This window comes from Haliotis asinina, chromosome 7 (genome assembly GCF_037392515.1).
Source record: "Haliotis asinina isolate JCU_RB_2024 chromosome 7, JCU_Hal_asi_v2, whole genome shotgun sequence".
NCBI lineage: Eukaryota > Metazoa > Mollusca > Gastropoda > Lepetellida > Haliotidae > Haliotis > Haliotis asinina.
The window spans coordinates 4883077-4898584 of NC_090286.1; the positions used below are offsets into that span (position 1 = coordinate 4883077).

The 15508-nt window shown below is 36.6% G+C and overlaps 1 protein-coding gene across 2 annotated transcripts in view; it reads right to left on the minus strand.

The window, feature by feature from the left end:
* Positions 1 to 15508, minus strand: part of LOC137290359 (3',5'-cyclic-AMP phosphodiesterase 4C-like) — a 374490-nt gene that overhangs the window by 250737 nt on the left and 108245 nt on the right. Inside the window, exon 1 of one of the 2 annotated variants that reach the window (XM_067821236.1) lies at positions 4285 to 5119. The exons of the other annotated variant lie outside the window; for it this stretch is intronic. Within the exon in view, the coding sequence (XP_067677337.1) occupies positions 4285 to 4346 (62 nt within the window). The 5' untranslated portion in view covers positions 4347 to 5119. Of the gene's footprint in view, positions 1 to 4284; positions 5120 to 15508 lie in introns of those variants that run through there. 2 annotated transcript variants of the gene reach the window in all.

Below are 15508 nucleotides of genomic sequence, written 5' to 3' on the forward strand. Positions count from 1 at the left end.
AAGTTGTGATAAGACTCATGTATGTTCCTGAGGTTGTGATAAGACTCATGTATGTTCCTGAGGTTGTGATAAGACTCAAGTATGTTCCTGAGGTTGTGATAACACTCATGTATGTTCCTGAGGTTGTGAAAAGACTCATGTATGTTCCTGAGTTTCAGATAAGACTCATGTATGTTCCTGAGGTTGTGATAAGACTCAAGTATGTTCCTGGGATTCTGATAAGACTCCATGTATGTTCTGCGGATAAATATTTGACCTCATTATTTTACCTCTTTGATGACAGTCCAGGACGCAGATGGTTCAGTTTCTAAACCTTTAATTGTGTCCACATTATCAAACAGCTTTCATGTTGATCTACAGCCTCTTATGCTTTCAATCACTTTCATCTATCGTACAGAAAGACAGTTCATATGTTTCTTATGTGCAATGTCCTCTGAGTAAAAACAAGACATTCTATTTTTGACTGCACCTGGATATTGCCCGAAGAAGAAAATTAGTTTGTTTAATTGAACCTTAGCATTAAATACACCCCATTTCAGCCAAGTCAAGTGTAAATTATCAACCCAAACTTGCCCGTAGGAGAACCATCTCTATGCACTGGAGCAGTCAGGATGAAACATTCATCAGTCGATGACATCCACACGAACACCATATCTTCCCTATCTCTTACATCAATGAAATAAGGTATATTTCATAAAATTATATTTTATCTATAGTTTATAACTTCCACTAATGCACAGCAAATGATCATTTATTCACTTGGGAGCAGGTGGCATTCAATCGCTGCTGAAACATTGAAGAATTTGACAAATACTGGGGATAGATTGATACTCTTTCTAAGATGAAACCAAAACTGTATCAATATTTAGCTTTGAAAGCATCAGTTTAAATACGTTTATGTATTGTTTTCATTTTGCAATAGTATCATGTTCTTTTAATGTTATGAGAGTCATAAATGATTATTTTTCATGCACAAAGTGTGGACCATGCTTAAATATACAGCACTATACTGCTGACTATGTGGTTGTGTGGACCAGGGTTAAATATACAGCAATATTCCTCTGATTGTGTGGTTGTGTGAATCAGCATTAAATATACAGCAATATTCCTCTGATTATGTGGTTGTGTGAATCAGCATTAAATATACAGCAATATACTGCTGATTGTGTGGTTGTGTGAATCAGCATTAAATATACAGCACTATACTGCTGACTATGTGGTTGTGTGAATCAGCATTAAATATACAGCACTATACTGCTGACTATGTGGTTGTGTGAATCAGCATTAAATATACAGCACTATACTGCTGACTATGTGGTTGTGTGGACCTGGGTTAAATATACAGCAATATACAGTTGATTGTGTGGTTGTGTGAATCAGCATTAAATATACAGCAATATACAGCTGATTATGTGGTTGTGTGGACCTGGGTTAAATATACAGCACTATATGGCTGATAATGTGATTGCGTGAATCAGCATTTTCATAAAATGAGTTAACAATTTGATGTCAAGCAAGTCAAAGGACTACACAGCATGATGTGTATTGCCTTGTGTATTGATACATGAAGAAGGTACACAATGAGCTGCTGCCAACACAGATGCTTGATGGTCCATCTCTACAGCTTTCCACTTTTTACCCATTCGTTAACACCTGGTGTCAGCAATAATTTCCATTGATCCTTTCACAGTTTTCAAAGGTAGTTTGCTTTTTACAACAGAACATCTCGTTTGGAGGGTAACTGAGACTGATTATTCTGTGAAGTGGTAAAATTAATGAATGAACTTATTTTCAGTTTAGATATGTTTCTGAGAAAACGTAGATTGCCTCATCAGTTGGTGAGGCATTTGAAACTGACTCTGAAACATAACTTTCTCCCTTGTGTGTACCAGGATAACATCCAAATGAGTGAGTGAGTGGGTGAGTGAGTTTAGTTTTACGCCACACTCAGCAATATTCCAGCCATATGGTGGCGGTCTGTAAATAATCGAGTCTGGACCAGACAATTCAGTGATCAACAACATGAGCATCGATATGTGCAATTGGGAACCGATGACATGTCAAAACCAAGTCAGCGAGCCTGACCACCCGATCCTGTTAGTCGCCTCTTACGACAAGCATATTCTCCTTTTATGGCAAGCATGGGTTGCTGAAGGCCTATTCTACCCCGGGAACATCCAAATGCCATTCAAAGACTTGAATATTGGCCACTTAGATTTTCAGGTGACATTTTTCAAACATTTCCATAACTCCACTAAAAACATTTATATAGTCAAAGTCCCCACTACTCAAGCTCAGCATGGGAACTTCCACAGTCACTCATGTTTCTTCTACTTAATACAACACCCAGGAGTAATTTAGATCACAACTGTCCCTGAGACAAGCCAATTAGCCAGGAAAGAGTCTAACATGCAGCCTCTCTTTGGGTGCAGAGTTCCAAATAGCTGAAAACCACCAATTTCATATTTACATTCTCTCTTTGAAATGAAACAGATTTCATCACATAGAAATAATATCAATTAAAGCAATATTTACTTCCACCTCTTCCTGAGATCAAACGGACTGCACCATTTAGAAATAATATCAGTTAAAGACCATCTCACCACAATCGATGACACAAAACATTTTTTTATCTCAGAGAATGCTGTGACATCTGTTCCCACTCTGTGTTGTTTATTCACCAATTAACAGTTGTTCTGTTATTCTTTCCTTCACATCATAAGACGTCCCTTTTCAATTTGCCTCATGTCCCTGTCAGTCTATTTTATCAGATAGAATCTAATTATACCTGATGTATTTCTGATTCATGGAGATTAGACTCAGTCCGCTGTGAGAAAAAATGGCATGACTGCCTATAAAATAATACAATACATGATTTGTGGGAGCAGTAGCTTATTTCTTTCTTTAGATGTGATCTCAAAATCATTCACGTTTGGGCATAACTGCAGAAAAATAGCATCCCATCACAGAAAACTGATTACCGGCGAGAATCAATATTTGGTAGAAATGTTCCAACAAATGCTATGTATTGAAGTAAAAATGCAACATAGGACGAGTCAGTTTGATGCAAATTTTGTTCTTGTAAGGGTTGTCCTGTGGGTTTGGATGGCAAATGTCCTCTTGAACTGCGTCTGCTGCAACTTTTGCTTAAACTATTTGCTGGAACCACCTGTGATTCAGCTTTGAGTCGCAAACCCACCATCCACATATAAATACATAATGGGGAAAACGAATCGATGAACTACATGCCCTTTGAGTGGAAACTTTTTCTGAACTTCAAGAAACACAAACGCGCCTCCCAGGGGAAGTCTTTCCACGAGGCGTCTGCACCCACATGATTCAATCTACTTTGTATTTGACAAAATCTAGTCAGTGAAAATTACTGGTTCCCCTTGTGCTAGGTTAACTGTCAAATATAATGTTCTTTTGGCTCAATATCTCGCTCATTCTCATTCACATTTTAACCAAGTTTTTTCCACCATATAAAAACCCCACATTTTTCCTATTGTTAACATTGTTTGTTCAGCAACAGGGCTTTTCTCCTGTTCACCAGTTCACCTATTAGAGTATATCTCACGTTTCACAAAGACAAACACAGATGAATTATAAATGATAGAAGTTGGCCTCCACAGATAATCAATGTAGAAAGTAGTCGGTATTAAGCAGTTTCAATAAACAATGCTGACTAAATACTGTTATAATCCTGAGTGTGCTAATTTGACTTCATTGTTTTGAAAACAATACTGCTATGCACATCACTGATAAAAATGCTTCAACTATTCTGCTTTGTTCTGTTCCAACAAAAACATTTCACCCTACACTGACTACCACTAAAAGCATGTTGTTTGTGGCAGGCATCAATATTTTGTAAATACCAAACTTGCAAAAAATGTTTTCCTTTTCTGAAATGTTGACACATGTAAAATAATCTGCTCTTAAGGTCATACAGATAAAAAATCAGGATCAATTTGAAAAAAAAAATTAAAATAATCAAATACAATGTAAGAATAAAAATTTAAAATACAAAATTCATGATTTAAACAGAATTTTTAAAAAATAATTAAAATGTGCATTTGTTTTCCATTACTATGGCAACAACAAACAACACAATGGCAAGCAGGTTGGCAAGAAGACATAGCTAGAGTGAGAGGTGGTTCTGGGTGATACAGACCAAGTGATGAAGCTAAGTGATACCTCGGGATCAAGCATCCAGGGACTTGGAATGTGAGTGACTTATGGAATGGATGAATGGAAGTAATTAAGCAGGTTGTAGAAGGTACTCACCAAATCCAGGAATGTCGACGCCTTGTACCTGGAGCGGCAGCAGGAACAGTTAGCGATAACATGATAGTTGCAACTGGGATTCTTTGTGGTGAGTGTCCGAGTGTTAATATGCTTTACAGCTAGTGGGGTTATCCATCTGCAGCTTCCAAACTAGCTCATCCTTGGTACTGTAGAAACAATGAGCACGTCCAAAACTACATCATGGTAATCTCATTGTGGTCGAGGAAGACTATCCAGGGTATCTGTTCAATGAGTCGTAGGCTGTCCTGTTAACGGGCAAGCTGGCTCTTTTGGCCAGGTTACATAAAATGGATTATCAGGATCATAGCTTCGGTGTTCGGTTACCCTCCTCGGCAGATCCCGCTCCTCAATAATGGTGTTTAATGTGCTGCTGGAGAAGGGAACAGCTTATCTGACCAATTGGCCAGCCGGGAACAATACAGAAATCTCACCAGGTGATCGCTGACACAGGTACAGAAACAAAACCACTTGCTAAATGTCAGATAACTCCACATGCATTCCTCTACATAGTAACTCAAGTCAGGGATGACGGTTGGATGTGAGTAATCCGGTGACATCCCAGGATCGTCTCAATGGAAACAGATGGTTGGATGTGCAGGAACACCTCATAGGTCCGGTGGCTGTGCTATCAGCATCTGCTCCTCTACATCAATGGGCTGAAGCCAGCAGAGAACTCGCAACCAAGGTAATAAGTTTTACTCAAGCAGTATGGGTCACTGATTCTGCTCACCTGTACATGTGATGTTTAAACTGTCCTCTGTAGGCATCCTACTCTGCTAAACTTACACTGGAGTCAATAATGTCCTCAGCTGTTCTAACATCAGCTTATGACTACGTGACAGGGTGTAACATGCTGCGGAGGAACATCCCATGATGTTGAACCAATTGAATATTGTTTGACTTCAATCCACTCTGACCATGTATATAATGGTCGAATCACAAGAGCTGTGGCAAAACTAATGAGCACTATTTAGACTAAATCTACTCACATCAAGCTTAATATTGATCCACAGGCCAAGCAAATAATTGCAAACTCCCACAATGAATCTTTTAGCGGAAACTCACTTACGACTTTCATGTCATATTTTCAAGTCACACGTGGAATGTACGTCATGTGTTTCCTGCAGGGAATTCAACAGAATACATCATATTGATTGCTTCAAATTACACAGCAGACCTGGCCATCTTTTAACTTCGCGTAAACTTTACAGCTCAGTGTACAGTTTAACCAGTCTGACGGCTGCTGATCCGGGGTGATTTAATCTCATAAAAAACGAAAATTCAATTCCATCTACAAAGACTTCAGGGTAGGACCCTCTTTGAAGGGGACTATTTTGGGTCCAACGGTCCTGTGTTAACTACACGATTAAAACATAACATGATGCATAACTGTGGAGAACTATGAAGCAAGCAATTCAAAATACAATTACCATCTTGGTACTATTGATTGAGTTAATGGCGTTAGCCCTATGTCTGAATGCCCCCCAGCCCTTTGTTATTATCTAGAATTATGGGGGAAGTCACTCACTTCTACACGGCAGAGAACAAACCAAACACTTCACTCTCCATGTTCTTGTTATGTTCCAACATTGTTCCAATACTCTCAGACCAGTTCCAAACTTAAAACTACTTTCCTAACCAAACCTTCACACCGGTTTTACTTCAAGGATACTTAAACCTTTCTTCACTGGATAGTTCAATTTTAAAGCAGTGCGAGGATATAATGTTTAATGCCTGTGAAGCCAATACCACTTAATGTCTGTAGGATCAATGACATGTTCTTACTACCAACCTATACACACAAACCACTGCTTGTGGATCAATGCACTAATGTTGTGTACTGTCTGGGGATGTGTGTCTATATACTCTCTCTCTGTTACAGTGCATGGCGTTGGAGACAAACCATTCATGGTAATCAGGGCTTGGGGTGAAGGAAATGGAGTTGGGGGTAGGGGCAATGATGGAGATAGGGGTGGGGGTACTTCCAGATGTTGGAATCTTTACTGAAAAGGTAAAACTAAAAATATAACATAAAAATATCTGGGACAAAATTTTCAGGGTTTGAAACAAAGATGTCACACTGACAAATCCTGAAGAAAACTGTTTCATTTCATACACAAATTTGACTTGAAGTTGCAAGCAGAAAATAAATTCTCTTGTCGAGCATCTTAAATAAAAGAAGTATTTCAGTGAAAACAATTTTTATTGTAAAAGTACTCAAACATACTGTTTAAAAGTCAATTATGTAATAATAGTATTTAGTATTTGAAAATGCCACACTTTCCTTCTTGAAAACAATCAGGCATCTTTGTAGAATCATAAAATGAGTACATTCTCTGGGTTTGCTTTCCAGTTTTGTCTTATGAGAAACAAACTGCTACGATGGATGAGAGTTCTACTTTCCATCCAACTGGCTATAGGACCATTGATAATGTTTCCATGCATCTGTATGTGATGCATATTAGTCATAAACATGTCTAGGTATTTCATTAAAAAAGTGCCTGAATCTACTCCAACAAGCCAACTGGCATCAATTTGGTACCAGTCAACACTATATTTAAATTCAGATTTCACGTTTTGTATTTATTTTACACTGAAACCATGACTTGAATCATGAATTTCTTAAGATCATTGGGTTTGAGTCGAATAATTTAATCTGATTTCTTTGTGATCTTGTTGTAACAACAGTTGTCAGGGTAATATTAGCAGTTACATAGCAACAATGTATAATCAAGTAATGGATTATACTGAAAAAGATCAAATGCTGCCTTTACCAAAAAACATACTTTAGAAGTTACTTCTATTTACCTATTTACTCTGAACCTGATGTATTAAGAAAAGAAGCACTTCAACATGTTGAATATAATGAGGCAATTCCTAACTTACTTAGATTACTGATGAATTGCACTGTAAGCAGTTTTTTACCCTTACAAACAATCTTTAACAAGAATTTTTTCTCAGGAGTAAACATGAGAAAACGTAAGTAAGAAAATACAAAACACTGTACAAAGAACAGGCATCTATTTAACAAATGACAGAGACAAACAACTTCATGTTCAATATATCTAAAAAATTAGCTACATAGCTGAATTAGTCTTTCAATCGACCACGCTTAAAGAACAGTAAACAATAAAGTCAAAGAGTGGTGCCGCTTATGGGTCATATCGACATATCCTTTAGTTGATCTGGCATACAATTCTCCTGTGTGGTGTCTTCTAATTGTTCATGTAGTACATTGTTCGTCATGGGTATTGCCTGCTTCAATATCCCTAACTGTGTTCTGTGTCATGACAAATCTGACAATTGTAGTCAATCAAGCACTTGAATCAACTTAACTGCTCTCGTCCACTGAGACCAGAAATTGTGTCAGTAAGTGTAGAATGTTGTACAAGCCATCACTGAGGCCAGCATCCAGTCTGGGATGTTATAGTTATTTTGGTATCTTACTGTAGGTGATGAGGGCATTGATACCTTGCATCATAGAGACTTGTACCAAATCAAGACTGTTAGGGTATCAATACCTTGCTTAATAAAGGCTTGTACCAAGTCCAGAGTACCAATGTATTGATACCTTGCATCATAAAGGCTTGTATCAAATACCAGGAGTACCAGGGTATTGATATCCTGTACCATAAAGTCTTGTACAAAGTCATTAGTGATATGGTATCAATACCTCACACCAAACCAGGATTCAAGCTCAGGATCATGGGTTTTCCACACATTCAAGGAAAGCAACTCTGCCTTGTGCAAACTGTCTCCCTTGACAGCTGTGCCATCAGGTGTGTATGGAAGGAGTTGATATAAAACATTAAATTATTAGTGATCATAAATAATGGTGTATTTGTAAAAAGTTGAGTGCCTGAGTGAGTAAGTGAGTCAGTGGGTTTAGTTTTTTGCCCCTTTCAGCATTAATCCAGCAATATCATAACAGGGGACCCCAGAAAAGAGTTTCACACATTGTACCCATGAAGGGAATATTAGAAAAACAAGCAATGTGCATGATACCATGATTTAAATAACTTTATGAACTTGAGTCTTTCCCATGTCAGTTCAAACAAAAATACATCAACTAACTCTCAATACTTTCCCTAAAAGGTATATGATTAAAAATGTAAAAAGGTCAGAAAGTTTGAATGAGATATCACTAATCCTCAATAGAAGACTCAACATTTACAGACAATTTTGTGCAATATTTCATTCCATCAGTATCACTGAACTATGAGGAATTTTACATCCTGTTGAAGAAATGCGCACACACGTGGTATTTATGTCTGGAATACGAAGAATGTAGAATGGATGAAGAATGTCACACCGCTTTGCAATTCCCTTTGACGAAAACTTGATTTGCATTTTCACAGAACAAACATTCCTATCTAACTGTGGCTATATTAGGACAAGAAGGATCAATTTCTTGTCAAACAAGAAATCTATTTCAGAAACATTTTAGAAGAAATTCCAACCTACATGTACACTGAATAAATAATAGTAGTAATAGTGATAATAGTTTCCTAAAGACAATAATTTTTTAATCACTGTGGAACAGTTTTTAAAAGGAAGTCCCTCCAACAAGATTGTCCAAATTAACAAGTTTCCAGAATTCTTTGTACAGCAAACTGTAACTGAATAATAATAGTACTATCAAAATTGGATGGTCTTTAACTGCACTTGAGTAGTATATAGATCATAGGTGAGGTACAATTTAGTTTTCTTTTAGTTGTATTCCAGAAATATCAAAGCAGGAGACACCAGAAATGGTGAGTGAGTGAGTTAAGTTTTACGCTGCACTCAGCAATATTCCAGCTATATGGCAGTGGTCTGTAAATAATCAACACTGGACCTGACAATACAATGATCAACAGCACGATCTGTGCAGTTGGGAACCGATGATGTGTCAGCGAACCTGACCATCCGATCCCGTTAGTCACCTCTTACGACAAGTATAGTCGCCGTTTATTTCAAGCATGGGTTGCTGAAGGCCTATTCTACACCAGGACCTTCGCAGGTCCACCAAAATTGGGCTTCATACCTTGTACTAATGTGGGACTCAAATCCAGGTGTTTGGCATGACAAGCAGATGCTTAAGCCACAAAGCTACCCCACCAGCCAAAGTAGAACACATCAAAGCATGAAATTTTTAATTTGTTTTGAACAGGAAAACCAAGTTCTAAGAATAGTCAACTTCTTTATTGCAATGGTTGTGATGTTTCAGTGTAGGTACTAACACCGTTATCAAGGAAGTGATGCAGAGAGTTCTAACATGGAGAATATATACATAGATGCAAGTGTGTATGTACAGTTGACAAGGCTGATGTACACTAGAGTGCCCCCTACTCTGCTCAGATCACTCACCAGCAACCCAATGTACATCTATGTAGTCAACTGTATATATACACACTTGCAGCTTTGTATATATTCTCCACGTTACAACTCTGTTTCACTTGCTTGATAACAGTGTTAGTACCTACACCAAAATGCACTGCAAATAAAGAAGTTGACTATCCATACAACTTGGTTTTCCTTCATCTATGCAACTTCTAAAATGCCTTTCAAAAAAGTTGAGCAGTATATATAGATCCTACAAGGTCAGGTTTTCGGATTCACAGGATCTAACTGACAAAATCTGTCTCTCTACAAAATCTTTCTCAAACATCTGTTGATTTTTGGTTATTCACTTCCTTCATCTTTTACACTATTATTGATCAAGAAAACTTAAACTTTCTGTAGCCCCAGAACCCTATGAATGTTTCAAACCCGACTTGTTTCTCTGCTACAAATAAACCCTGTTATCAGACCACGCAGCTATCAAATGACTACTAAAATATTTATTAGTTGGTTATAATTGTCAGCCTAAATGCCTCATTGATTACCTGCAATCTACCCTATAAAGAATAATGTGTGCGAAAGGCTTTTTGGATTCCAACAACGAGAGGATTTGCTCTCCGAACTGCATATTGACGTCATGTTCGTGAAACAAATGCCAAAAACACAAGAAATCAATGCTTTCCCAAGAACTTTAACAAGTTTATGAAATCAATGGAAATGTTCACTTGTATGTTTTTGCTCGTTTGAAAGTAGTTTGGTGAAAACAAGGCGATCAGAACTGATCACAAACAAGAAAATATGGAAACAGAATTTTGTCCCTGACAGAATCAGATCCATGATTTCAAAAAGGGGTTGTTCCAAGTTTTAATTAACGTGAGAGAGTTCATATCAACTGAAACTCACTGGAATACAGAGGTACTTCAGGGTTGTTGTCAAAAAATGTTATTCTTTTTGATACCTGTCATTGAGGATAATTGTGGGATATTGTCAACAGGAAGAGAGCTTGGAATGAATAAAACATGAGAATGTGATACTTCAGACAATACAAAGACAAAAGTTGCAACAATGACTAGTACAATAAGTTGACAGGAAAACCGCAGAATCTCTACATTGAGTAACGCTGAGTTTGACATTTTTTTGAACTGCATTTGCCTAAAGTTTAACAAACATCAAAGCTAATGCACTACAAAATTTGATTTCCGAAAATTTCAGAAATAACAATAGCAACCTAACTGACAAAAACTGGAACAGATTACAACAACCACATTGTGATATAATTAATACATCTCTGAGTTTTCTTGAACTGTGCTTGCTTAAAGTTTAACAAACATCAACACTATTGCACAAAAAAATGCAATTTCCGAAAATTTCAGAAATAACAATAGCAACATTGTTGACAAAAATTGGAACAGATTACAATAACCACATGACAATATAATTAATACATCTGTGAATTCTGTGAATTCTGTGAAGAGTTTGGCCTTCAGTAAAGAAACTTGTCATAAGACGTGATTAACGTTGATCACTGACTTGGTGGATATGTCATTGTATCCCAACTGCATATGTGATGCTCATCATATTGATCACTGGATTGTCTGGCCCAAACTTTATTAATTGCAGTCTATTGCCATATAGCTTGAATAGTGGTAAGTTTGACTTTAAACATGAAATAAACATACTAATTAATACTTGACAAGTTACAGCATCTTTCAAATAATTAAACATGATGTAAATAGCCAGTGATAGTACTTGACAGATGACATTGTCTTTATCCTATTATACCCGTGAAGCTCTGGGGTAAAATAGGCCTTCAGCAACCCATGCTTGCCATAAAAGGAGACTATGCTTCTCGTAAGAGGCGACTAACAGGATCGGGTGGTCAGGCTCGCTGACTTGGTTGGCACATGTCATCGGTTCCCAGTTGCGCAGATTGATGCTCATGCTGTTGATCACTGGATTGTCTGGCCTGGTCTTGACTATTTACAGACTGCTGCCATATAGCTGGAATATTGCTGGGTGCAGCACAAAACTAAACTCACTCACTCACTTTATCCTATTATGATGCAATCCGTATACCAAGAGTGACAAAAGTAGTTTGAGAATCCATTACAAAATACAAAATAATACAATATACAGTCTACCATAAAGAGTCTTGCCTTTTACTGTCACTGACCAGCTTCCACAGCACCAGTAAAACAGATCATACACTGACCAGTATTTTGAAAGGTACCAAGAACGAAAGCATTAAGTACTGTGATAATGATATTAGTCTGTTCTACAGACCCTGAAGTATATATATCCAAGAAAGCCCATGCAAGTCTAGAAAATGTGGCAATGCTAGATTTCCATAGCTTCAGGGAAAATGAAGAAAGTCTCAGGGCTCCATTTCATTATATTATTTTTGTTCACTATGAATGTTTTTTTCAGTAAAATATGTTTGTTTCAGAGACTAGCTGTTAGTGTATGATGATATCAGTGATGATGTTTACATCACCTCAGTAATGATAACAATCATATCTGATGAAATGAGACATCAGTAATATCAGATTATTGATAACTGGATAATCATCCCAGGTAGTTGGTTATCACTGTTTAGTTATTATCACAGGTAGTAAAATTATGAATTAATAACTTTGACTTTAATGTAGGATGTGTTTTTGTTTTCTTGGTATATCCAGATTTTGCAACATCATGTTAACTGTGTTCCAGTCAAACCATAATCAGTCAATGGAATTTGGCCAGTTATCATTGATTAGGCTACAGCAGATATATAGTTAGATTTTCATTTTATTCAGGGGTGGAAGTAAGTTTGAAATTGATAGTATACTCTGGTATAGTTACACATGTTAAAATCATTTTCCCTGATAATTTTGCCCATTTTCTTGTTGATTTTTTGGAAACATTGGAAAGTCAACTGGACACTAATACAGCATGATATACAAATATGCTTGCCTGATAGAAAAATATCACAGGATTGGGACAATGGGCAATGGGTTTTTTCCACCCATCTTTTTAAAAACGTGTCTCAGGATACATATATATAATTTGTTTTCAAACTATTATAAGCATGTTCAATAAAATTAGATTTAATTTTAAAACAATACATTCTGATGCATCAGGGACTTAAAATCTGAATTTAATCAACCATAGACTCACAAAAATGAATAAATTTCTATACTTTAAATCTATAATATTCAATTATTTCATCTAATTAAAAAATAAGGATATTTGTTCCAGTCATTTATGTAAACATTAAAAAGCTACTTGATACTGGATTTTAAAGCAGCTTGTCCTCAAACCATGATCTCTAAAGACAGAGAAAATACAGAATTCCAATATTCCATTGAGATGTCACTTGGGGGATGCTGGCTCATGACAGATGGCAATTTTCTGGGCTCCAATCACAGAAAAACATCTGTCAAAAATCAATGAAGACATATATGCACTACTCAGAATTTTCAACCACATTTTATAAAGTGAGTCTTTGTGACAGACCCTAAATCAACTATAGATATCCAATACAGCCCATTGCAATCTTAACATATGGCAAGTCTAGATTGCATCAGTTTCTGAAAATGAACTGTCTCCATGTCCTTTTTCATTATACTAATAGAAGTTAATTCAAGAACTATTTCTTTTCAGTAAAATATGGTCATTTCAGGGACATGAAATTAGTCCATTATTAAGTGCATCATTTGACTTTTGAAATAATACCAAATTCAAAGATGATGGCGGAGTAATTAATTTTTAACTTATGTTTAAATACCAGAGCTTTGAATGGCTTGTGTTGACGTCATGTTTTGCTATGACATACTCTCTGAAAGGGCATGTTCGAGGCGAAGGACATAGAGATACTAAATCAGACAATGTATTTGTCTTCAGCTCGACTTCCTCTATAAGTGCAAAAGGAGAGAAAGTTTTGCTTAAGTATCTAAGGTAGTAATTAACAGTTTCAGTGATTAATTTCAAACATATAAATAACAGTTACACATTGTCTATCTATACATCCATAGGCTGAGAATAAGTGAATGAATTGAAGTTGAGTTGAGCTGAGAGACTATAGTTGAGAGAGTGAGAGTTGAGTTTTGAGAGAGAGAGAAAGTGAGAGGGAGAGCGAGAGTGTGTGAAAATAAAGAGAGAGAGAGAGAGTTCAGTTTCATGAGTGAGATAGTTATGTTAAGTTTCTAAGTGAGAGAGTTGAATTTTGAGAGTGAGCGGAAGAGAGAGTTAAATTGAGATGAATTTTTTGCTGTTAATATTTTCCAATAAAAGAAACCTAAAACACCAGTTTCCTATACTGATGAAAACCTTAAAGCAACACTATGGTTTAAAAAACACAAAAAGGACAAACTTTTCTTCAATATTTACAATATTGCTGTTTTCGTTCTAAGTTCTAATACTTTTTTAACCCCATCCAACCAAAATAACAACAGCCTTTTTTGCAATCTATAAGTTCCATCGCTGCGTGGAGAAGAAGGTCAAAACAGTAATTCAGTATGCATCATTTTGATTCCCAGGTTAGTACTTGTCCATTTTTTTGCTGCTAAACATGACTAATACCGAGAACAACTGACCTCATTATTTACAACCTTAGTAGCTGTTGTCTGGCGCCTTAAACGTTTCCAGTGTGCATCAGCTGTAGAACTGCTTGGTATGTAAGTACATTGCGTGGGGCTGAGGGGTTTTCGAAATGATTAGGAATGACTGAATTAGGTAACACTGCTTTTAACAGCATTTCCGTTACATAACAACATGTTGACTTCACGTGGGCAGAAAAGCCGAAATGATGAATTTGCTTAAGTCATCTGCCATTTTGGCCAAACCAAGAACCACTGATGTGTTGATAAAACTCAGAAATGTTTGGAAGACATGCTTTATAAATAACATGACCATTAGTCTGTCGTACAGACCCTGAAGTATATATATCCAAGAAAGCCCACACAAGTCTAGAAAATGTGGCAAGTGTAGATTTTTATAGCTTCTGAAAATGAAGAAAGTCTCAGGGCTCCATTTCATTATATTATTTTTTTTCACCATGAACGTTTTTTCAGTAAAACATGTTCATTTCAGAGACTAGCTGTTAGTCTACATGACCATAAGATCCTGGTATACCCAAGAAATATAATTCTGGATGTGAAACTGGCACCTTGCATAGAACAGAGAATGGATTAATAGAGACATGGTCCATTCATGATAAAAATGTATTCAATTAAGACATGTTTGCATGTTATACATGTGTGATAAAACACTTGTTTGCATGTTACATATTTGCACGATACAGACTTGCTTCTTCCACAAAACGGACAAATATGCAGGATAAATACTTAATGAGAAACGTTCCACTACTATTACATCTCGGAGAAGCTTTAAACCCTCCTGTCCGGCCTCCACACAATATTTAAGCTCTGATTACAGACAGCTTCGGAGGACTGTAATTTGTAAAATGAGTTCAGACCCAGCCATTCAGATTCATTTGTGAGTAGTGTTTCTAAATCAAAGTAAGCATGCAATCCACATTAGCTGTCCATTTCCCTGAGTAGTGAGATCAAACTTGGTAAAAAGCAGAATTTCCCCCAAGAGAATCACAGAATATAACTCCAGAACAGATGTAGTGCCACAGAAGTTTCAACCATATTACCCACTGAGGTGCAAGGAACAAGATTTGGGTCCAAGCAAATTAAAGTTTCTTTGGGAGTCTTACATGTAATTTTAGTTTCTTTGAGGGTTAATCATTCAAAACATTAATTCCCATTTTGGTGCGCTGATTTCAAGTGGAATTTTAAGACTAATAAAATGATGTAAATTAGTTCCTTGTGATGTGACAGTCTAAAAATGGTGTGTTTTTTGATAAAAAAAAGTTGATATTATATAAAGTTAAAGA